This window comes from Zingiber officinale, chromosome 2A, assembly GCF_018446385.1.
Source record: "Zingiber officinale cultivar Zhangliang chromosome 2A, Zo_v1.1, whole genome shotgun sequence".
Lineage (NCBI taxonomy): Eukaryota > Viridiplantae > Streptophyta > Magnoliopsida > Zingiberales > Zingiberaceae > Zingiber > Zingiber officinale.
The window spans coordinates 156,120,927-156,145,583 of record NC_055988.1 but is presented as its reverse complement, the minus strand read 5'-3'; the positions used below and the strand labels follow the sequence as shown (position 1 = coordinate 156,145,583).

The 24,657-nt window shown below is 40.3% G+C and overlaps 1 protein-coding gene across 3 annotated transcripts; it reads right to left on the bottom strand.

Moving 5' to 3' along the window:
* Positions 1-1,140: 1,140 nt before the first annotated feature.
* On the bottom strand, positions 1,141-18,980 carry LOC122042859 (formin-like protein 5). 3 transcript variants are annotated; one of them, XM_042603206.1, is made up of 7 exons: positions 18,499-18,635; positions 15,147-15,248; positions 13,072-13,690; positions 12,299-12,944; positions 12,021-12,223; positions 9,318-9,553; positions 1,141-2,129 (listed from the first exon to the last, which is right to left on the bottom strand). In XM_042603206.1, exons 3-7 carry the CDS (start codon positions 13,682-13,684, stop codon positions 1,278-1,280), a joined length of 2,550 nt encoding a protein of 849 aa, XP_042459140.1. In that variant the 5' UTR covers positions 13,685-13,690; positions 15,147-15,248; positions 18,499-18,635; the 3' UTR covers positions 1,141-1,277. The 3 variants fall into 3 exon arrangements, with proteins under 3 accessions (XP_042459140.1, XP_042459139.1, XP_042459141.1); XM_042603205.1 differs by lacking the exon at positions 15,147-15,248 and having other exon boundaries at positions 18,499-18,980; XM_042603207.1 differs by lacking the exon at positions 15,147-15,248 and having other exon boundaries at positions 13,072-13,685; positions 18,499-18,633.
* Positions 18,981-24,657: the final 5,677 nt, after the last annotated feature.

Below are 24,657 nucleotides of genomic sequence, written 5' to 3'. Positions count from 1 at the left end.
TAGTCATAATGAGTTTATATCACTTGACTACTATATTTATTAGGTAATATAGAATATATTAAATAAATAAATACAAATATTAGTAAGAAGCTTCGTGTATCAATATTTATAAACTAAATTTGTGAATTAATAAATTTATTTATTTAAATTTTAATTAAGTATAAAATCATTTTTTTTTACTTTTTAATTTAAAAGTATATTAAACTATAATAATTTATAAATTTTATATTTTAAAATTATTTATAATATATTAAAAATAATAATATAATACATTTCATTAGATCAATACTTTAAATATATGGTTAATTAGAAAAAAAATAAACAAACAACAATCAATTCATTTAGACTAACTAATACCAGTATATCTCTTTTAAAATTAAGAAATAGCATATGTATTATAAAATTGAAAATCACTATTGTTATAACTTTAAAGTTAAAGAATAACTTACTATTTAAAGAGAGATAAAATGCGGCAAATGATATTATAAAATTCAAATTTTGGTGGAAAATATTCAAATGGTATTTTACATTGTTTACGGTTCCATTACGTGTGCTCGGAATAGGGGTAGAAATTTTGTATAAATGTATCACCGTGTTAAGGCATGGGTAATTTTATACCATATATTATATCAAAAATTTAAGTATATAGAAAAATTATATCGAACAATCAAATTACATATTGAAATTTCAGTTCGATATATATTATATACATATTGAAATTTCAGTCCAATATATATTATATATAGAAATGTTTGATATTTTTCTCACCCTTAATGTGGATACTTATGGAGAGATTAAATTTAAATACAAAAAGTAACAAACAAAAAGATAACAGAAAACTACTCGATTAACCGGACTTATGTTTGTTTGATTCGAATCAAATAACTGTTATTAGCAAGCTAATTAGAGTATCAAATATTCACAATCTCTCTCTTTATATAATAATACTAATAATAATTAGGTAAAAATTAAAAACAACATTTCTTTTTTTTATTGAATTATCAAAAAGGCATCCTTGTTCATTCCGTCAGCTTAAACTGAGAAAAGGTATTTGCTGCTTAGCTTACCGTCATTTTATAATTGAGTAAAACCTTTCATGTCGTTTATACAATTCAAAATGACTCCAAAACATACATTGCCTGATGCAAAACAAAACAACAGCTTTTCAAAACAATAGTTTCTAGTCAGAGGATGGAGTACAAACAGGGTATATACAAATACAATGCTCTTACTTTCATAAACATTAGCAAAGTTGTTACCTTTGCTTAGCCACACATTCAGAGATCCTCTTCATCTGAACTGGAACTATCAACCTGCCGATCTCTTATTGCAGGAAATAATAGTTGTCGAGGACCAGGACTAGGAGTTTCTGTTGAAATGTCTCTATTTTTTTTTACTGGCTTTGAGACTTTCTTTGATGATTTCTTTACTTCTGTGCATATCTTGTCCAACATGACAAGGAAATCTCTTACGATGATGAATAACCGCAATCCTTCATCTTTCGCTGCACTTCCATGAAAATAATCAGTAGTTCTCTGCACCAAGGATCTTATCCTCTTTTGTTCTTCCAACAAGAAAGTTATGGCAGATTCAGCATGTTCTACGAAGCACTCAAGGGAATGATGAAATCCACTTTCCTCTTCCAAGATTCTCATATCTTTGTTTAGAAACTCCTTAATCTCCACTAACTTGCGACCAAAACTGGCCACTGAATTATTTGTAGCATCAATATCAAATCCTGCTGCTTTCTTGACATTATTAAGCTCACTGCTTAGACCAGAAACAGCCTCAAGGCCAATTGCATGGAGACGTTCTTCAGAATCCGCTTTAGAGTCTTCAAAGGAATCATTAGAAAAGTTATAATTATTGAGGATGGACATGTATCCACTTTCTCTTGCTAGACGTGCAGCACGTCTACCTTCTGAACGGATAGTCTCTTTAACAACGAAGTGCAACAGAGTGGTTTTCTTATCTGTACCCTTAACATCTGCCAACTTCAACAGAGTGTCAAGCTTGAATGCCTCAGCACCTCCATGGAAGGTACCGTCATTCATGCGGTTGCCAGTCTTAAGAACAGCTTCCAATATCTTCAAGAAGAGCCGATTGTTTCTGAGTTCAGCGCAAGCTACCTAACAAAAAAAGAATATGCATGGTTATGACTTAAGTGTTCCACAACTGTGACATTCACTGTACTGTACTAGTAACAAGATATTCACATTTTTTTTCAGGTGAAAAATGATATTCAACTAGAGACCAGATCAACCAGAAGTGTGGATCTATAACAATAAAGGAAACTCTTATGTTGACCACAATCACAGTTATAATAGCAAGGATCTATAACTCATCCAATAAGCAAACAAATTAACAAGAAAGAAATTAATGAGTCTACTCTAGCTTATGATGCAATATTTTTCTAGTTAAAGACCAACTAGGCACAGAAGTCGGACTTCCATCTAAATGTTCAGGTTTGACATGGAACAAAGACAACCAAAAAGCAAAGCAACAATTCAAGTTGCTTATTTGTATCAGAAAACAACAATCTGAACATGAAAGAAATATCATACTGTGGAGAATATTATGAATTCCAACATTGGCAGTGACAAAAGCAGAACATCACTAACATGTATGATGATCCTGTCCGAAAGCTGAATCAACGGACGCTGGGCACGTGGCGTTCTCCAAACTGCTGACGTAGATTTCTGACCGTCCGCACGGACCTCAGGCGCACCTGCAAAGAAGTCGGGCCGGGAAGAGGTTCCCGACGACGACCCTCCGACGCTCAAATCAGGTAAGCAGACAACAAAGAAGTGGCTCCAAATATCGTAGAATGCGTACCTCCGGTGAAGTGCGAGGCTCCTTATATAAAACTGGGAAGGAGCTCATGCACACATACCGAGGCGAATACGTGTCCTCAGCCCATACCTCAGTAAGGACTTGTCAGAAAGCTTACCTGACATCATACTGCTACAGTCCAAGCACGTCTTTGATGGGACAGCGGAACCCTCTGTAGTAAGGTTTGGAGTATGGCCTGGTCACATACCGAGGCGAATACGTGTCCTCAGCCCATACCTCAGTAAGGACTTGTCAGAAAGCTTACCTGACACCATACTGCTACAGTCCAAGCACGTCTTTGATGGGACAGCGGAACCCTCTGTCGTAAGGTTTGGAGTATGGCCTGGTCATAGAGCATGCCCGTTGTCAGAAGATGTTCCTTGTCCTTTTCTCTTCTTACTCCATGCCGGGCGTCCGGCCGGTCGGCACTCACCTCACGTTCGGTCGGTCATATGTACTGGTCCACTTAGGAGATTCCCGGTAATGTGCTCTGTGGAGACTTCGCAGTATGCTACTTTATGCCTTCGGCCGAACGGGCTATCCGCTCGGCCATATGACTCTGTTCAACCCGAGCGTCGGAATCCCTAGTCCCGTCGGGTCGTCTTTGGTTCAGCTGGACCCCGTTCGGCCGACCGGTCTCCCCTTCTCCTGTCGGACGTCTGGTACTTTGACCACCACGTGGCATTGACTCCCCAGAAAGGGGATCCCCCGTTCTTACCGCCGGATCACTTGCCTCCCCTTCAAGTCTAATCGAAGGAGGCGATTAGTCCGACTGACTGGACCATCAGTTGGGCCGAGCGGCGCCATGCAACTACCATCCGCTCGGAAACAAAGGGGGTAGCCAAAACGCCAGTCAACGCCAACATTCCTCAGCGTCTCTTCGAATTTTCCGCCAATCTCCATCATTAAGGTCTAGCACGCGCTCATTAAATGCGCTCCAATGGTTGAATGCCACGTGGCGGTGCTGTCGTCATCGTACGGCGGCAGCGTGGTGTTCTGACGGGATCGAGGCGGTTCGAAATGAACGGCACGATTCATGCTCCGATTCTCGCGACCTGGATCCAACGGTGGAGGTCGCTCGGGCTCCGCCCTATAAAATCTTCGCTTTCTCCCATTCACCGCATTTGCGTCTGCGCGAGTTCACTGCTTCCTCTTGCATTCCAGACTCCCGTCGATCTCACGCTTCTGTTTCCGGCGATCTCCGGTGCTCTTCCCTCGATCTTCTTCTTCATTGTAAGGTTCTTCTCCTTTCTCCCTTTGGTTCTAGCATTTTCTTTGCACTTCTTTCCCAAGTTTTCGTCCTCGGGGTACTGTTCCGTTGCCATCTTCTTGCTTTTATCTTCTGCCTTCGTCTTTTTTGGTTTCGTCCGCTCGGATAATGGCCCAATCTTCTCAACCCGAAGACCAAACCCTCGGCCCATGGTACTATACCATGGAGTTGCGCTTCGATCGGCGCGACGCCGATGCCCTGATTAATAGTTTTGACATTCCCTCTGACCTTGAAATCATCCTACCCACAGACTCCGCTCGGCCACACAAACCGCCACGCGGAGCTTTTTGTGTTTTCCGCGACCAGTTCAAGGCCGGTCTGCGATTTCCGATTCATCCCTTTATCATTGACGTCTGCAATTTTTTCGGCATTCCGCTCGGAAGCCTAGTTCCCAACACCTTCCGTCTTCTATGCGGTGTTGTCGTCCTTTTTAAAATCCATAACATTCTCCTCCGGCCGGAGGTCTTCTATTACTTCTATTACCCCAAACAATCCGAGCCGGGCACTTACATGTTCCAGGCTCAGCCCGGCTTGGTCTTCTTCAATAAACTACATTCCTCCAATAAGCATTGGAAGGAATTCTACTTCTACATTCGCCTTCCCGAGCGGGCTGCCTTCCGAACCCAATGGCAGGTCGGCCGTCCTCTCTCCCCAGAGCTCAAAAGGTTCAAGACCCGGCCAGATTATCTCCACGCCGCCAACATGCTTGCCGGTCTGCGTTTTGATATCAACAAAATTCTTCCAGGAGGTGTTATGTACATATTCGGGCTGAGTCCGATCAGAACACCTCTCCCGAGCGGCTTCGATAAGATTTTCACTTTGTACATTTGCCTTGCTTGCTAACTGATTTTTTTCTTTTTCCTTTGCAGCGAATATTGTCATGGAGTCGGTGATGGCTGGTATTCTGAAGAGAAAGGCGGCGGCGCTCGAAGCCGCGGCAGCCAAAGAAATGGAGACGCTCGGCATCCAACCGGTCGGCTCGCATGAAGGGGAGAGCGGGACTCAGGAAGAGTCGGCCGCTCAGGCCTCTCATCAGAACGTGGCAAGCGGAGCCACCCCCAGCGGAGGACCAACTGTCCAAGAGGAAGGTTCCGCTCGGGGAGAGGAACAACCCGGACAAAAGAGGCGCCGAGTGGAGACTCCACTCCGATCGACCACGTCCGCAGTCCAACCATCCGAGCGGGTTACTGCAACCGCTCGCGGCAAGGCTCCAGAGGTCGAGGCTATTTCCTCCGACCGGACTCCATCTCAATTGGACGCGCCGGCGGACCCTCTTGAGGCCGTTCCAGTTAGCGTCCTTCCGCCTGCTCCCCGTCAAGTCCAACGCTCAACCATTTTATCCCAATTTTCGGCGCCGACCTCTGATCCTCTCCCATCATCCGCTCGGACGATCCCCGGTCATGGCCGCACCGTCCCGGTTACACTTCACCTTCCGACTGAAGAATTGCTACCCGTGGTTGATCGCCCAACTGCGCCCGAGCACATAATCACCCTGAAGGGGCCCCTAGCCGAGATGTGGGCCGACGCTCGGGCGTGCGTCGCGATGATCCCCCTTCGCAATTTGGCTAACATCCACATGCAAGAGGCCACGGGGGTAAATTCGTTTTCTTCCAGGTTTAGTATGCATTCTTTCCGATCGGCCACTAACAACTTATATTTTTCTTTTTCGTCAGAGATGGGTGGAGGAGATAGCTGTCTCCAACCGCCTGGCGATGGTGGACGAGGAATTGAGACAACTGAAGGTTGTAAGCGGTCCGTCCGGCTCTCAAGGCCCTTCGTATGCCGAGCTGAAGAAGGAGATGAAGAAGGCTCAAGATTTGTTGGCGGTCGAGCAGAAGAAGACGGCCGATCAGGCCCACGCTTTGGCCGAGCTCGAGCGGCAAGTCAAGTCGCTCGACCAAAAAATAACCCTGGCCACCACTTGGAAAAACACGGTCATCTCCGATCTGGAGAAAAAGAATGTCGAGACTCGGGGATTGGAGCAGAAAGTAAAGGAGTTGATGGAGCAGCTCGATGGAGAGAAGGCGGGCCGCTCGGCCGACGCAATCAAGCAGAAGGACGAGCTGAAAACTCTGCAGGAATCCCTCGCCGCCTCCCAAGCGGCCTTCAAAGAATATCATGAGGCCGAGCCAAACTGGGTCGCCGCCTTGAGACAGAATTACATCCGCTCGCCTGAATTTTCGGAGAAGGTTTGCGAGCGGATGTATACTGCATTTGACCTTGCTATGACCGCCACGATGACATATTTGAAGTCCAAGGGGCAACTTCCCGAGTCCGCCGTCATCCCGGCTGCAGATCAAGTGGCTCTTCTCGACAATATCCCGAAGGATCTGTACGATTATCTTGAATAAGAAATTTATATGTAATTCGGCCGCTCGGGCAAAGACTACCCTTTTTGTAATTTGGCCGCTCGGCCTTAGTTTCTTTAATATAATCTCCTTTTGCTTGCTTTGTCCTTTTGCTAGTCAATATGTGTGCTATCCGCTCGCCTCCTATCATACCTCTCGTGTTCAAAAGGGATTTTTACGAAGTATTTTGAGTAAGTATTCCGCTCAGCTGAATATGTCCTACTTCGACAGAAGATGTTGTTCGCGGATATTGAAGTACCTTTGGGTACTGGGCCGAGCAGAACATAGAAGCGGTCGAACGATTATCGATGGCGAATACCTTTGGATACTTGTTCGCAAAGTCTTTTTTATTGCCTTCTTCCGCTCGGAAGATTTATAGTCGCCGGCTCGACTTCCGATAGTTAACGTCGGTGCTCGACGGTCTTCCGCTCGGATTATTTATAGACGTCGGCTCGTCTCTCGATTTTTAACGTCGGAGCTCGACGGTGTTCCGCTCGGAGGGTTTATAGACGCCGGCTCGTCTCTCGATTTGTAACGTCGGAGCTCGACGGTCTTCCGCTTGGAGGGTTTATAGACGACGGCTCGTCTCTCGATTTTTAACGTCGGAGCTCGACAGTCTTCCGCTCGGATTATTTATAGACGCCGGCTCGTCTCTCGATTTTTAACGTCGGAGCTCGACGGTCTTCCGCTTGGAGGGTTTATAGACGACGGCTCGTCTCTCGATTTTTAACGTCGGAGCTCGACAGTCTTCCGCTCGGATTATTTATAGACGCCGGCTCGTCTCTCGATTTTTAACGTCGGAGCTCGACGGCCTTTTAAGGCTAATTTCAACACGGATGATATACGCCCTACCGAGAGGCGAGGGGTCTTCGTCTTTGATAACTTGGCTCGGATAATTTTTACGCCCGGCCGAACGACACGTGGTCTTCGCCATCGAGCTTTTGACGTGTAACTATACGCCCGGCCGATCGGCACGGGGTATCCGCCATTGAGTTAGTGGCTCGGATCTTATACATCATGGAGATAGGCCGCTCGGCGGATAATGCCAATTGCGTTTTTTAACATTTTGCTTCCTGCATTTCAAATATACAGCCAAACGGAAAATATACAGCATACATTACATTAAATATACAGCATACATTACATTGGCGCACCTTTCACCCTACCCCGGAAAGGCTATAGATAATTTGCGCTTCATGGTTGATCCAAGTCCCAATCCATCTTCATCCGCTCGGGCGGTGCTCCCTCTTGAATGCCTGGTTAGATCTTTGTCTCAGGAGAGGCGTCCGCTCGGGGAGCCTTGCCTGTTGCGACTTCAGGAGACGTTCGGAATAGGGCCCGATGAAATGCAACCGTGGCTGGCGGTGCTTCCGCTCGGCCACCTGATGCTGACGTTGTTTGTTGCTTCAGCCGCTTGGCTTGCGCATTCTCTCTCTATTGCTCCACGAGCTTAGCTGCTCTTGCCTTGATTAGAGCGTCGAGCTCCTTCGTGGAGAGCATCACCGTGTGCGGTCGTCCAGCTTCGTCCATTGCTTCCGCTCGGATGCAGGTGCGTTCCCACAGACGGCGCCAAATTGATCCTGTCCGAAAGCTGAATCAACGGACGCTGGGCACGTGGCGCTCTCCAAACTGCTGACGTAGATTTCTGACCGTCCGCACGGACCTCCGGCGCACCTGCAAAGAAGTCGGGCCGGGAAGAGATTCCCGGCGACGACCCTCCGACGCTCAAGTCAGGTAAGCAGACAACAAAGAAGTGGCTCCAAATATCGTAGAATGCGTACCTCCGGTGAAGTGCGAGGCTCCTTATATAGAGCTGGGAAGGAGCTCATGCACACATACCGAGGCGAATACGTGTCCTCAGCCCATACCTCAGTAAGGGCTTGTCAGAAAACTTACCTGACACCATACTGCTACAGTCCAAGCACGTCTTTGATGGGACAGCGGAACCCTCTGTCGTAAGGTTTGGAGTATGGCCTGGTCATAGAGCATGCCCGTTGTCAGAAGATGTTCCTTGTCCTTTTCTCTTCTTACTCCATGCCGGGCGTCCGGCCGGTCGGCACTCACCTCACGTCCGGTCGGTCATATGTACTGGTCCGCTTAGGAGATTCCCGGTAATGTGCTTTGTGGAGACTTCGCAGTATGCTACTTTATGCCTTCGGCCGAACGGGCTATCCGCTCGGCCATATGACTCTGTTCAACCCGAGCGTCGGAATCCCTAGTCCCGTCGGGTCGTCTTTGGTTCAGCTGGGACCCCGTTCGGCCGACCGGTCTCACCTTCTCCGATCGGACGTCTGGTACTTTGACCACCACGTGGCGTTGACTCCCCATAAAGGGGGTCCCTCGTTCTTACCGCCGGATCATATGATTTGTGTTAGAGATGAATTCCAATAGCTGCATATAAATCATTCAAACTATTTGGACTATATTGCCACAGTTCATCAAACATAACATTCTGCACATCCTCACATTTTTTTAATGAAAAACAAGATTCATAAGTATAAACAGCCTTTGACACCTGGGGATGGGTTTCTGGATCTTTAACCCATACCACGTCTAGGTATAAAGGTGGGACTGGAGCGTCACGCTGCATGCTAGTAATCCAAAACTTTGTGAATACAAACATAAACACATGGGCTCAAAGATAATACATAGCCTGAATGTAAATGCATGATCCAAACAGAAAAGTAATTGACAAATGTAAATCCATGGATTCAAAGATAACATGCTAGCCTGAAGGTAAATGCATGATCCAATCTGTGAAAACAAATTAATAATATAGAGAGAGAGACATAGAAGACGCCAAAAAACAAGGAGAAAGGTAATGTGATAATGAAATCTAGCTTAATATCTAAAATTCCAAGACTTGCCTCTAAAATTGCAAAAGATTCCTTTATGATTGAGACATCCTCATGTAGAAGAGACATGAATAGCAAGACATCCATCCTTTTATAGGCAAAAGGAATATTAATCAATTCCTTAAGGAATTGTTCTGCAGGAGCTAGAAAGGACAAATCACCAGTATACGACCGAAGTTTCAGCTCTTCATCAGTGGTAGGTTGCATTCTCAGCAATGCTTGAAGAAGCGTAGTAGGAAGCTCATTTCCTGGTAGTAAAAAAACCAACAGAAAGAGCCAAGATATTAAATGGAGAAGTATCTATCATGTAACACGTAAAATTGAGTGTGCCAATAGAAGTTGTTGAAGATCTTCTAGTGATTGAAAGTTTATATAGAAATGAAATTAACCATATGAAAAATTAGAAATTGAAACAACAACAACAACAACCAAGTCTTATCCCACTAAATGGGGTCGGCTATATAGATTCTTTTACGTCATTGAGCTCTATCTCCTACTATATCATCATTTAAACTTAAATAAATTTTATCTTGTTTTATTGTTGCTTACCAAGTCGTTTTTGGTCTTCCACTTTCTCGTTTGATATACGTGTTTGTCATAGTTTCACCTAACTGGAATATTTATTAATCATCTAAGTGCATACCCATATCATCTTAAACGTGTCTCTCGGAGTTTTTCCTCATATAACTCACTTTTTTTATAATGCTCTCATTTCTTATTTTATCCATTCTCGTATGTCCACACATCAACCTTAACATCCTCATCTCTGCAACTCTCATCTTTTGCTCATGTGCTCGAGTCCCAATGTTCAGCTCCATATAACATAGCAAGTCTAACTGCGGTTTTATAGAATTTTCCTTTAAGTTTTAGAGGTACTTTACGATCATATAAAATACCCGACGCTCTCCTCCATTTCAACTATCCTGCTTATATTCGATGTAAGGCATCTCTCTCAATCCCTCCATCATTTTGCATATCTCAAGCTCTCGATTCTGAATAACTCACCATCTCCTATTTTAACAATTGTCTCATTTTGTCTAACATTACTAAACTTAAATTCCATATATTCTATCTTTATTCTACTTAGCCTAAAACATTTCCCTTCTAGTATTTCCCGCCAAGTGTTTCATCTACCAAAACAATATCATCTACAGACAACATGCACCACGACACTTGTCTTGAATATGTGTGAGTTCGTCCATAATTAGTATAAACAAATAAGAACTGAGAGTTAATCCTTGATGTAACCCTATCCTTATTAGAAATGCTTCAGTTACTCCGCCTGAAGTCTTTACTCTAATCGTTACATCCTCGTGCATATCCTTAATTAGTTCAATATATGTTGCGCTAACACATCTCTTTTCTAGAATTCTCCATATAATTTCTCTTGGAACTCTATCATAAGTTTTTTCTAAGTCAATAAATATCTGTAGATCTTGTTTTTGCTCCCTGGTGCAGTGATAAAAGGGGGCCCCACTAGTGAGTCGAAGTAGAAGAAAAGCAGTGAATGTAGAGGTCAAAGGCCCCGGTCCGAGAAGCAAATCAATTAAGCTGAACAGCACCTCGTATGGCCGGCCAGGCGCGACCACCCGGTCAGCCCAAACCATGTCCGAACAGCCGCTCTGGGAAAGTCCGTGATTATGGCCCATAGCCAAGTAGCAACTCTACTGAACCAATACCCTCGAAAGGGAGGCATGGCCGATCGGACAAAGAGCAATCCTCTGACAACAACACAGCCGAACGAAAAACGGGACAAGAGTTCATATCACTACGCCCAGACGGGGACTATCCAACCAAGCAGCGGCCAATCGACCGCATGTGAACCTGCCGACTATCTTATCATATCCTTTTAAGAGTTTGTGTCACTGACAGCGTAGCATGTCTAGCAAACGAATTGTACTTTAGAAACTTTGGTTGCTTAAGGAATGGTGTCATGACACTTTTTGACTTCTCTTTTCCTAGGGCACCTAGAAAAACATGCCTAACGCGTGCACGAATACTACAGTGATACTATAAAAGGAGGCTCTCATCTACAGGCGAAGGTAGGTGCAACTTCGTTTTCTACAGGCTCTTGCTACAGTTCTCGATTTTTCTAGATCACTGGAGACTGACTTGAGCATCAAAGGACAACGCCGGGAACCTCTTCCCGGCCCGACACTAACACTTTTTGTGTTGCAAGCTTACGAGAAATCTTCGCTTCGTCAACTTTCCAACCGCATCCCCAGTTTGCCGCCATCTCTGTTTTCCGACAAGATCACTCCCGATATTTTTCAATTAATTGTCTAAAAAGATGTATAACTTTTATTGTCAACCTTCCAAATAATAGAAGTTATACATCTTCTAGATAATTAATTGAAAAATATTAGAAGAAAAAACAAGATCTACACATGATAATGAACTTAGAAAAAACTTATGATAGAATCCAAAGAGAAATTATACGGAGAATTCTAGAAAAGAGAGGTGTTAGCGTAACATATGTTGAACTAATTAAGGATATATACGAGGATGTAACGACTAAAGTAAAGGCTTCAAGCAGAGTAACAGCTCGACTCACTAATTTGTAAGGTAGAGTAAAACCAAAGTACTATTAAAAAAAAATAGTTAGGTTTGTGGCAATAGATAGAAGCTAACATGATTTACTTTATTAGAAGCACCTCATTTGAAATATTGCACTTTTCAATCTCTGCATTTACCAAACACAAAATTCAAACTTACCTTCCATGAGTGCTTCACTGACTTCGTGTTTTTTTATGTTCAGAGCCTTTAATGATATTGCTAGATTCTGAGACTTCTTTGGCTCAAGAAGCTGGATAAACTGAGGTGAGGGAACACCACTAGTTGATTCCTTCTTTCCATCAACCTTTCCACCAGCAGCGTTATTGTAGCCAAATAATGATTCAATCATCTCCTCATCGAACCTGTAAATTTAGTTAAATCATTATCAAACCCCAATTTTGCAAGATTAAAGTGGAGAAACTGAATATTAAACTTACTGGAAAGAACCTGATCTTATATGAGACCAAACATTGGACTGAGAGTTTGCAAGAACTTTATCCCAAAAGAACGGCTTCAGCTTTGTTTTAGGGCCACTCTTGTCACTATCCGCATTGAGACTTATGAAATGATTCAGCTCAAAACTTGGTGGCTGCTTAGTTCTAGAATTTCCTTGAACTTGGAGAGGAGGAAAAGCAGCATTTGGTGATGGTGGAGGTGGTTGAACAGCAGTATTTCTTTCTGGTGGTGATGGTATCTGAGCACCAGATTTTCGGTTTGGAAATGGTAGTGGTGGAGCAGAGGGTGGAGGTGCAGCCTTAGTAGCGGGAGGTATAACTGGGGGAGGGGGAGGAGGAGGAGGAGGAGGAGCTGAAGGTGGAGGAACAGCAGCAGTTGGATGGTGAGGGGCACTAAGAGGAATGGTTGATCTACCAGGAGGAAGAGGAAGTGTTTTAGATTCAGAACTATTTTTAAGCCCAAAAGATTGAGTGCTTGACACTATATCAGATAGAGAAGTGCTGTTGGGATTGAAATCTTCATACAGAACATGGTCATTTTGGCTAAGTCCACCATCAGATGGCAAGCCGCCAAGATTATCTGTCTGATTACTCAAACCAACTGGACCAAATGACAAATTCGATAATCCTGAAATAACAAATCTTATAAATTTCATACTTAGAAATGCATCTCAATTAGCAGGGTTGTCAACTATGTTTATCAGTATCTGACCAAAAAAACACTATGTTTATAAGAAAGTGGAATGCTTTCATACCAGAGACATTACATAGATGCAAGAGGGGTCTTTCATCTTTCCCATTTACTAAGTATTGACGCTGTCTGCAAAATTTCCAGTAACAACAGAATATACACAGGAGGAGAATAGATGTCCCAGTCGATGATAGAACTACTGCAATGATAACTAGTTTTGTTCTATCTTGTTGATCCCCGTGTGAAGATGAAGGGATCGCAGGAGCAATTTTGAGTGGTTTTGGTGAAGAAATTGACAAAACAATTGAGTAATGATGGAGAGATGCAGAGCTTGTAGGTGCTAGATCTGGTGATTGGGATATAGCAGGAGCAGATGTTAGCTGTTCATCTGTAAGTTTAGGTGATGCACTTAGAGAAGGTGTTGAACCTGCAGCTGGAGCAGGAAATTTGCCTACGTCTAGGGAGAAGTTGGGCACAGACCTTGGAGATTGATTTGTTAAATGTCTTCCATGTACATGAAGCCAATTAGTTATTAACTCTAAGCACTCAATGTGCATGCTATTAAGTCTATAATCATCTTTAGCAAGATCCAAGTCAAATCCTCTCCTAATGAAACATTGGTTGACTGCATGCTTAACTTTTGGGTGAAGAGTGTTCACAACTTCGTAACCATACATTCTACCCTACACAAGGAAAACAAACATCTTGTAATCAAATCCAGACAGATATCCACATAGGATAATTTATGGAAAATAATTCAGTCATTGAAAAGAAGCACTCGTAAAAAATGGTGGTTCAGCAGGAATCAGATAAAAACATTAGCTATTTAGCAAAAACTTAGATGAATAAAAAATAGGTTAAAACAAAGATAGTCTTTTGTGTTAGAAGCCATTTAAGTTTCATCACCACTCCAGTTGATTTGCCTAAACACAATAAGAAAATTCTGAAAACTAACATTATAGTTTCCACAACTGCAATAGTCAGTTTTCACAATTGCAATAGTTGTAACATAGGAAATCACAATAATCAGAATGCTGTTTTTCTAAAACAATTTATGGAAGATAAGCAGGAACTCAAAGAGGAAAGAAAAGTCATGCTTAGTTTGTTCAGAGGAAGAATTTGCCCAAGAATTGCTTTAGATAAGCTACATGGTATCCTCTCAATAATTTACATAAATAAATCTAGATTAATTTCTTCATATTATGTCAGGTCATCACCATATCATCAAATTAACAGTAACCAACCAACCACCAAGCCTTATTCCACTAGGTGGGGGTTGGCTGAAATTAACAGTGAATATATGGAAATTAAATGAGTGATATGTTTGACATTAATTTACAAATGTTGTGAAAAGAATATTAAAATGTTGCAATAGATTTGTCAATTAACCCCAAATGAAAATATATCCAATCATTGAGGAACAAGGAATTAACAAAAAGAAGATTATGATGTTGTATGATTTACAAGTGTATTTAGTAGGGTAGAATGGAAAGAATGAGAATGGTGCATTATGCTAAGAAATGACTCATTTCTAAAATAGCCATAAATAAAATCAATAAACTAGAAATGCCAATCAAACCAATTGAATTGGTTGGACTGGTTTGCTAGTGACCTAGTTGGGCCAATCAACCAAGTGAGCAGACCAAGTGGATTGACTGTGTCAAATGGGTCGAGGACCAGATGAATCGGCAGTGCCAGGTGGGTATTTGATCAGGTCAAGTAAACATATAGAACCAAACATCCTAATTATCACGATCAACCTCCATGGATAGGGTAGGGGCGGTTGAACAAATTGGACCTATTAGGCCTAGTGAATCTAACGAGTTGTGCACGCCAAGTGAATCGCTCAAACCGAGCATGTTGGGTGGATCCACAAAGTTAGGTGTGTCGAACAGACAATAAAAGATTAGATACAGACCGAGTCATATTGATTAAAAAAAATAGATGAAGTGAAGGGGTGAAACATAAAATGAACCATTTGACTTGTTATTGTTAGTGCGATGTGATGCAGAATCTTGAGATCGCTAGAGGGGGAAGAGGTGATTAGTGCCCTGCAACAAATGTTTCTTTCCCTTGCTAATGGCCTTGCAAGGACACACATCAGGATAAACAAAATCAACACATGCAAATAAAACATACCAAGATGGACGCCAATATTTACTTGGTTCACAACCCCTAGATTGCTACGTCCAAGGCCAATCCACCATGTTGTCCACTATCTTTCTCCTCTTCAATAAACGGCTAGAGATGGAGAAACCTCTTAGTACAATGATGAATGATCAATACAATGCAGTAAGAAATGGAACAATCAAGGAGAGCAACACAATATATTTCAAGTGTGCATGTGTTGTCTTCGAGCTCCTGATCCCATTTTATAGCCTCTACAATCTGATTGTTATTGCTGATGTGGCACTGCTCCAATCAACCAAAAGCTCTTCCGATCGCCCAGACCTTGTTGAGTCAGCGCATCGACCTCATCCATGAACAAATCACCTTCTATCTGCTATTGTTGACGTGGCATCCTTCCGAAGATTCGGACCCATTCCAATCGCCAAGATCATCGATTAATTTGGATCCCTGACTGTTTGACTCGAATATATGCTTTACGTGTATTCCAGGAGCCCGGAACTAGTTCCGACCGCCCGGACCTCCCAAACAACTCAACTTCAAACCTTATAAGTATTACAAGTGCAAGTCGCCTGGACTTCCAGCCACCCGAAATCCAATTCGGTCCTACTCAAGTCCACTGCAACCGAGTCTGTCTAAGTTGAGTCTACCCACGTCCCGAATTTAAGTCACTCAACTCGGCTCGCCACAACTTACTTAAGCATTCTTCCTCTCGGCTTCTCGTCCCTCGGATGCACTATGTCTTCTTGCTCACTCCCCGTGCATCTTTCTTGCTCCACCGAAGTATTCTTCCACCAAGCCTCTCGTCACCCGAATGCATAAAGCCCGTTGGCTCCCGCCCTGTGTCATCCTTCTCGCATGCTTGCATTCTCTACACCAAGTTCAGTCGTCTTTGATACTCCTTGTCCTTCTGATCTCTTAGGTGTCCCATACCACCCTTTACCGTACACACCAGACCCAAAGTCATTGGAAACTCTTGTGTGTTCACATAACTCCATGCACACTTAGACACGCATCAAAAGTCAAAGCAAGGTCTAACTTAAACTATTTGACCAAAAATCAAAATTGTGGTCAACACCACTTAGGTTACCAACAATCTCCCCCTCAATTGCTTGGGATACTAATAGTTATAGCACCATTATTGCAACCAAACAAAGTAGTGGAATGAATCATTACCTTTTCCATTTTATTCGATTTCAATTCCTAATTTTATTCTTATTGTTTTCCTTTTTGTTCTACTGTACCAAATGTACCCTTAACTCCTCGATTATTCGACAAAGAATTAATCTCACAAACATGGAAGAATAAAGACACCGGCATCATATTTAAAAACTAATAATCTACCACTCAAAAATTTATAATTATTCAATTTAACAATTAAGGTTCATGTGCACCTAAAAAAAATCCACTTTTTTTAGGTTGATAATAACTTGCCAATCAAGCATCGTTTTAGAAGTTGGACAAATTTGTTAGGAACATGAGATGCAACTAAAGGGAAAGGGACGGTGGGAGGAGGGGGAATAGACACTCACTTTTCTTTGCATGCTTGTGACTACAATTCGTTAGTGCATAGCGGACAACATAAATACAACAACCACAATGCACACAAAAAATGCACAAAGACACTGATATGCGTAGTTCAATAGCCTCTGACTCCTACTTTATGGTCTATTCGTTGATGGATCACTCCCAAAATGCCTTTATATCACCTTCTCAAATACCCTCCAAAGATGAAGAAACAACCTTAAGCTTACAACAAGATGAGGATACAAGTGATTTAAAAAATAAATACAAAGAAAGGATATAATGGAGTTTGCTTTGACTTACCTTTTTCACTTCAAATTTGCCCAAGAATGCAACAGCACTCACTCAAAAACTAATGCCAAATTCTCCAAGCAATCCCCTTTTATTGAACTCTAGTTGTTTCCTGCAATCTACTTGATCAATCAACTAAAGCAATCAGTCGAATGGATTTGAATGTATTAGACTGCTACGCTCCACAATGACTACTTGAGTCAATTGGTCAACTGATCCACTATAGCATCTGGGAATTCGACAGTTGACATGCAAACCTTATCCGTTCAACGACTCTTTCTAGCTTTTCATCTCGTCATGTCAGGAGACCCTAGGACTTCCTCGTCTACCTAAGTCGACCATAACTTGCCAGGACTTCTAATGCCTAGAGACTATGTTTCTGAAACTTCATCCTTTGCCTATTACCGATCAACTTGGACCTACTAGGACTTCCATTGCCTAGAGACCTAGCCCTTTAAGATTTTATCCATTTCTTGGCTCACTAAGACTTCCACTTGTTAAATCTCAAGTCAACCTTAATCTACCAAACTACCATTTGACCTCCTAGGGCTACCACACCCAACCTCAGGTCAACCTTAAGCTGTCAAAACTTTCACTTGCCCAATCTCAGGTTAATTTTGACCTTGTATAGCTTCAAGTCAACTTTGACCGATAAGGACTTCCACTTACCCAACCTTAGGTTAATTTTAACATGCCAAGATTTTTATATGCCTAGAAGTCACTTCTCTAAAACTTTCATTTGTCTAGCATCCAGTCAGCCTTAACCTTCTGAGACTTCATCACCTGCCAAGCATTCCATCCTTGACTAGATTGGACTTTTATCACTTGTCGAGCATCCAATCCACTTTAAGTTGCCTAAACTTCCATCACTTATTAAACATCCTGTCAACCTTGACTTGCTTAGACTTCCACTACCAAATCTTGTTTAACTTTCATCTTGTAACTCCCTGTTAAACTTTTTGGATGTCAACTCCCTATTGAGTTTTCTAATTTGCCAACTCGAATTTTTGGCTGGCAACTCCCTATTGAATTTTCTAATCTATCAACTCCCTGTTGAACTTTTGATCTATCAACATCTATTGGAGTTTCTGTATGTCAATATCTGTTGAACTACTCAATTGTCAATTCTCTATTAGGCTTTCCAACTACCAATTCCTTATTGAACTTTTCATCTACCAACATATGTTAAAGTTTTCATTGCCAACACCTATCAAATATTAATATTCTCCATTGCAAATGTTTGGTTGACCTTGACACATTTGGTCTTCATCTATCTTGATGGACCAGTATAACTTAAATTACCTTCAATCATATTACCCACAGTGTAATTGCATCAACATATTGTCTACACAAATTGTCCAAACACCAAAACACAACCCCGTCTATCAGGACTAAGCTACCTGATTGCATCAAAAATAATTGTCTATTTAGTTAAAAATTTAAGCAAAAGAACTATACAAGTCTTGACTCACTAATAGGTTTGCAGTGCAGACGTAAAAGGATTAGCCACATAGAGAAACTCAAAGGATGAATATAAAGAACCCCATACCATGTATTCGTGCAGCAGAGGATAATCTATCAGCATAGAATCAGTCATTTTCAACGACAAGTCCGCGGCCACCAGTTTCCCTTCTGATCCGTGCATCAGCAAACCATGAGAGAGAAAAAGAAAAACGATAACGATCGCGATCACGAACTTTTCTACAACCATCGTCCTGTGAATCAATCTCGCGCCAACGATCTATCAATTTCATCGAATCCGTAGCTCCAACTAAAGCTGAAATCGGCTCCCAGCACAATCACAAGTGTTCCTCCAGGAAACACCTTCAAATCCCGCCGACTGATATCCAACGACTAGGCTGGTTTGTCCATCGAAGTCATTGTCAGGGCATTCAAATGACCTTTTTCAACGCCGAAAATCCCGGAAAATATCGAGAAAAAGGTCGCCTCCTTCCCGGACCAGAATGGCGGCAGCAAAATCACCAGACGGACAATGCGATCGAGATCTAGGGTTCTGGAATGTGCCATTTTAAGTTTTGGATTAAAATTTAAAACAGATATTTCTAGATACTCATCGTCATCCCTCATTTTTTATATTATTTAATTGTTTGAATTGTCTTTTCTAATTTTTCTATTTCCAATTTTCTTTCCAAACAAATCAAAGTCTTTTTTTGGAAGATCATATTTGCATTTTTTTAAAAAAAAAAAATATTTCCTTATGAAAAGATATGGACAAAAAGATAAATAAATGGATAAATATTATTCAAACCATCATTTTATTTATTTATTCATCCTCTTTTTATTTATCTATTTAGTCGAGATGATAAATGAAAGGAATGATTTTTATCTGATGGAATAATTAAGTTAAATGATATAAAACTTAAAATTTTAAGCAGCACATTGTATTTCCATATCATTTTTTTTTTCATTGGATAATTTATTCATCTGAAATTTTAGTAAGGATTAATTTTAACCATTGTTAAAATGGAAAAATACATGATACATCCACTATCAATCAATATAGATGCATACACGTCAAAAGATGTAAAGATTGTTGGATCCGCCGACCATCGATGTGGTTGACGACGGGATTCGAGAACGCGTCGGCAGGTGGTGGAATGGACGGCTTCGTTTCCCCGCAACCCACTCTGTTCATTCTTTATGCTATGTTTAATTGAGAGAGCGGAATCAAAAAAAAAACTAAGGAAAGTTTCGGCCCCGTTCATTCTTTATGTTATGTTTAATTGGACAGCGGATTTAAAAATTAAGAATTGGTAATGAAAATTTTTTAATCATTTGAAACAAAATGAATTATTAATCTTTTCAGTTGTTTAGTTATTGTAAAACAACGGACTGATGGATAAATCAATCCGCTGTAACATATTTTTTATATCCAAAATTGAATGAAACGTCACTTTCCATTCTTTCTTCCTCGTCACTTGCTGTTCTTAACCGATCGGTCCTACACAACCGCCTCACTAAGTCGCAAGCCCGGCAGCGAGCCACGGGCAGCTCATGGCCGCCTCGAGCAAACGCGCTCACCGGAAGCAATGGGGACGACCCGATAGTCCTTCGTTCTCCTTTCTTCCGTCTAGTTTCTTTTGTTTTCTCTTGACTCTTTCCTTCAGTTTCTTCCTTCCTTTCTTTCATTTCTCAATTCACGATTAGTGTTTTGTAATATTAAAAATTGTCATCTAAGATTTTGTTTATGTTATTATTGAAATATCTCCTCTCTATCAAAAAAAAAAAAAAACCACCAGCCCAATTGCACTTCAACTCCGTTTAATTTTAATTTTACCTAGTTCGTAAAAATCAAAGTGTCTTTTGTAAATATAAATTAAGAAAAAAATTTATGAATAAATATATAAAAATATTTCAAATTACGTCTGATCCTATCTTAAAGCTACAAGACTTTTTCCTTCTCGAAGAGGCTTCCTCGTAATCCTGCACATATTTTGACGATCCAATAGAAGATTAGTGACCAAAATCAAGGAAGGGATCCCTGACAAGACCCTCCGACGCTCAAGTTAGTATGACTCCGGATGAAAAATAACAGAGAAAGGTGTTCGTGCGAGAATAAGGTGCAGATGATGTAAGTTGTGTACCATGCCAACGAAGAGGGCCCCCTTTATATACCATCTATCATAACTTCCGTGATCATGAAATGGCATCGTGTGTCGGAGTTTGCTAGTTTGTTGTGTAACAAGTATCCGAGGAATCTTTTATCTATCCATCGATATACCTTTTTTGTCATTTATGGTTTGGCCATTTGATGAAACCGTTGAAGGAATATGCTGTCATAAATAATTGACTGATAGGAAACAAGATAACCTCTGAAGGAAGCCCCAAAAGAATATTCCCCGATAATTCTGACAGATTGTTAAAATGTTATCTATTGCTTGTTTGAGAAATATATCTCAGCCGGCTAACAAGGATGACTTCCCTTATGTCTGTCCTTCTGTTAAGTTGTTTTATTATGAATTGAGCGTTGACCTAAATTCAATCAGAGATTCATATGATACATTGGTCATGCTAGAAATCCACTCAACCTATCATCTAATAAACTGTGTACTAAAGATCAATTTGGAAGTACATATGCAACTAAGTCTCTTAATTCCGACTAGCCTTATGGTTGGTCGTGCCTGGAGAGTTTTATGAAGTTGAATACTTCAAGTCCAACCGGTCTTTCATCTAGCCGGGCGCATAGGGAGAGATTTATAAGGTCAAGTGCCCTAGGCCCGACCGGTCTTTCACCTAGCCGGGGCGCATAAGGAGAGATTTATAAGGCTAAGTACTTCAGGTTTGACCGATATTTCATCTGGCCGGGTGCATCTAAAGAGTTATGAGGCTAAGTGCTTTAGGCTCGGCTGGTCTTTCATCTAGCCGGGTGCACATAGAGATTTATAAGGTTAAGTATTTTAGGCTCGGTCGGTCTTTCATCCGACCGAGTGCACATAGAGATTTAGAAGGTTAAGTGTTTTAGGCTCGGCCGATCTTTTATCCAACCGAGCGCACATAGAGATTTATGAGACTGAGTGCTTTAGGCTCGGTCAGTCTTTTATCCAACCTATAATTAAGATAAATTATGATTTAATTAAAGTAAAGTTAAGATTTTGATTAACGTTGAAATTAAAGTTGATTAAGTTAAATTAAGGTTAAATTTTAATTAACTTTTAAATAATTTTTAAAATAATTTAAAAGATTTTTAAATTTATTTTTTAAAAAGTTTTTAAGATAATTTTTAAAAAGATTTTTATAATAATTTTAAAAAGAATTTTTAAAATAACTAAAAGATTTTTAAAATATTTTTAATATATTTGTTAAAAAAAATTTAAAATATTTTTAAAATCAATTTTTAAAAGTATTTTTAAAAGATTTTTAAAATATTTTTAAAAAAATTTTAAAAAGATTTTTAAAATAATTTTATAAATATTTTTAAAAATATTTTTAAAAGATTTTTAAAAACATTTTTAAGAGAATTTTTAAAATAATGTAATACGTTAACTAATTTTACTTTAACTTTAATTTAATTTAATTTTAAATTTAATCCTTTATGTATCACACTTAATCTAAATTTTAAGACAAAAGGATTCTATGATTTTATGATATGAATTAAGTTAAATTTCAAGGCTTGGTTTAACTTGTATTAGATTGAAGTTTAGCTTTGGGTTCAACTAACAGATATTATTTGGATAAACTTCTAAGTGTGGTCAATTACCTGGACATAATTAGAGTAACTATGCCTTCGAGATTTTTCAAATAGTCTAATCCATTGAACTTAATACAAATTTTTTGTCTAACCAGCAAGGATTGATAAGGAGTAACTTCAGTTAATTCTACTAAATCAAATGCACCAGGTCGAAGTCATATCTTTTTAGACATGCATAGCCAGAGTTTCCCTAACATACTATCATCCAAAACCTCTCCAGTATTATTTGTCAAATTAAACTTTTGTCCCTAATTAAATTAGTTTTAATTACCCAGCCGGGTAAACTATTGTTTTAGAGATGTCAACTAATTTAGTGTCTCCCCTAAATTATTAAACTTGGATTTTATTTTAATTATAATTAATTAAGTTTTAATCAAATTTTAATTAATTGTAATTTACATTCAATTTAAGTTTTTAATTTTAAATTAATTAAGTTAGTTAAATTATCCTTAAGATTTTTTTTAATTTTAAATTTATTAAGTTAATTGAATTATCTTTCTTTAAGAAATTATTTTTAATACTTAAGTTTTTATTAATTTTTAATTTTGAATTAGTTAAATTGCTTGAATTATATTTTTTAAAGGTTTATTTTTAATATTTAACTTTTTTATTAATTGTTAATTTTAAATTTGCTAGATTATCTTTATTTAAGATGTTATCTTTAAGATTATCAAAGTGTTTAATTTTATACTTATATTTTCTTTATTTTTTAAGTTTATATTATTAGCTGAATTAATAAGATTAGTTTTATCTATATTCTTATCTTTAAAATTTAAATTTTTGTTAATTAAATTATCTTAGTTTTGGATAGAATTTTCTAAATTGATATTATTTAGATTATTAAATAATTTGTTAAGGTATTTATTTATTTTATCTTAATCTATTTTCTCATTTTTAAGTACTAAATTTGAATTTATTTTAATATTTGAATTAATTATTTCTAAATATTTATTTAATTTTAAAATTTATTTATTTATTTGAATTGATTTGGTCAATATTCTATTTGACCAAGTCAAGGTTGATGCCGATTTGATCGAAGTCTTGATTAACTTGATCAAAAAATAGATTGTCATGCACCATATTAGGGATAATTTCATAATTATCTATATTATCATACAGATTATTTAATTCTCTACTAACAGAGGTATTTTGATAAATTGTACTAACCTCAAGTGCAACCCCTAATTCTATGAACTTCTCCGTTAGATTGGACTCAAGCCCAACCCCGGCCTAGAGGCCGGGTCGTCCTGGGCGATTGCCCAGGGCCCCAAGTTTGGGAGAGGCCCACAACTTTTAAATGTTTATAATATATATATATATATATATATATATATATATATATATATATATATATATATATATATATAAATTGTTTTAAGAATTAGGTTTTGTAAACCTTGCACTGTTGCACCTACTCTTCCCTCGCCGCATAAGCTCGAGCTCTTGCAATTCTGTCGGCGACTCCGCGACTGACGACTTGGATTTTTTTACTTCTCAATTTTCTCTTGGATTTTTTTTACAAATACATCACTTTTCTCTTAGTCTTCTCTTTTCATTTTTGTTTGCTCTCCTTTCTACCGGCGAGGCGGTGACTCCGCGACAGCGTCACAGCGAGGTTGCGCCTTTACCTCTTTCTCTACACGACTGCACTAGCACCTCCAGCACGACTGCACCAGCACCTCCTGCACGATTGCACTAGCACACCTAAAGGTTTTGAACCTCTACGACTACGACTTGCATTACGGAGGTTTGCGAGTTGCGGCGGTTATTATATTAGGATTAAGAGCACACACTTCCATAATAACTGAGGTCTTTGTTCCTGATCCGGCAGTAAGGTCGGGGACCCCCTCTGGAGGGGAGTCAACGTCACGTGAAGGTCAAAAGTCAAAAGGGTCAGCATGAAGGCTAGCCGATCGGAGAAGGGGTGGGTCGACCAGCCGAACGGGTCCGAGTGGAATCAAAGACAACTCGACGGGAGTCGGGTTTCCGACGCTCATGGTGAGCAGGGTCGCCGGGCCGAGCGGGCAATCCGCTCGACCGAGGCGTAAAGCATCAAGCCTGTGAAGGAACAGTCTCAGCCGAGCACGCGATGGAGTGAAATCTTCCCGGTCGGATCGATACCTACGCCCGGTCGGACCACTGCCGGCCGAGCGGATGGACGGTCGGCTCGAGGAAAGAAGAGACAAGGACAAGGGGACATTGGGGAACATCTTCTGACAACAGGCATGTTCGATGACCAAGCCATACGCAGAATCCTATGACGGAAGGTTCTGCTGTCCCATCAAAGATGTGCTCGGACTGTAGCAGTATGGTGTCAGGCATGCTCCTCTAGTAAACCCATACTAGGGCATGGTACAGGACACGTGTACGCCTCAGTAGGTGTGCATAAGCCTCCCCACAGCTCTATATAAGAGCCCTCAGACTTCGACGGAGGTACGCAATCACGCGATCTCGCATCTTCGTAGTCACTTCCTCATTTTCCTCTTGCCTGACTTGAGC

What these genes read in the sequence shown, in the direction of transcription:
- LOC122042859 (XM_042603205.1), bottom strand. Translation starts at nt 18,660, where the DNA reads ATGGTTGTAGAAAAGTTCGTGATCGCGATCGTTATCGTTTTTCTTTTT. An exon ending in GCATCTATGTAATGTCTCTG is followed by an intron (nt 12,945 to 13,071) that starts GTATGAAAGCAT and finishes TTGTTATTTCAG; the next exon opens with GATTATCGAATTTGTCATTT. An exon ending in CAGTGAAGCACTCATGGAAG is followed by an intron (nt 9,554 to 12,020) that starts GTAAGTTTGAAT and finishes TTTTACTACCAG; the next exon opens with GAAATGAGCTTCCTACTACG.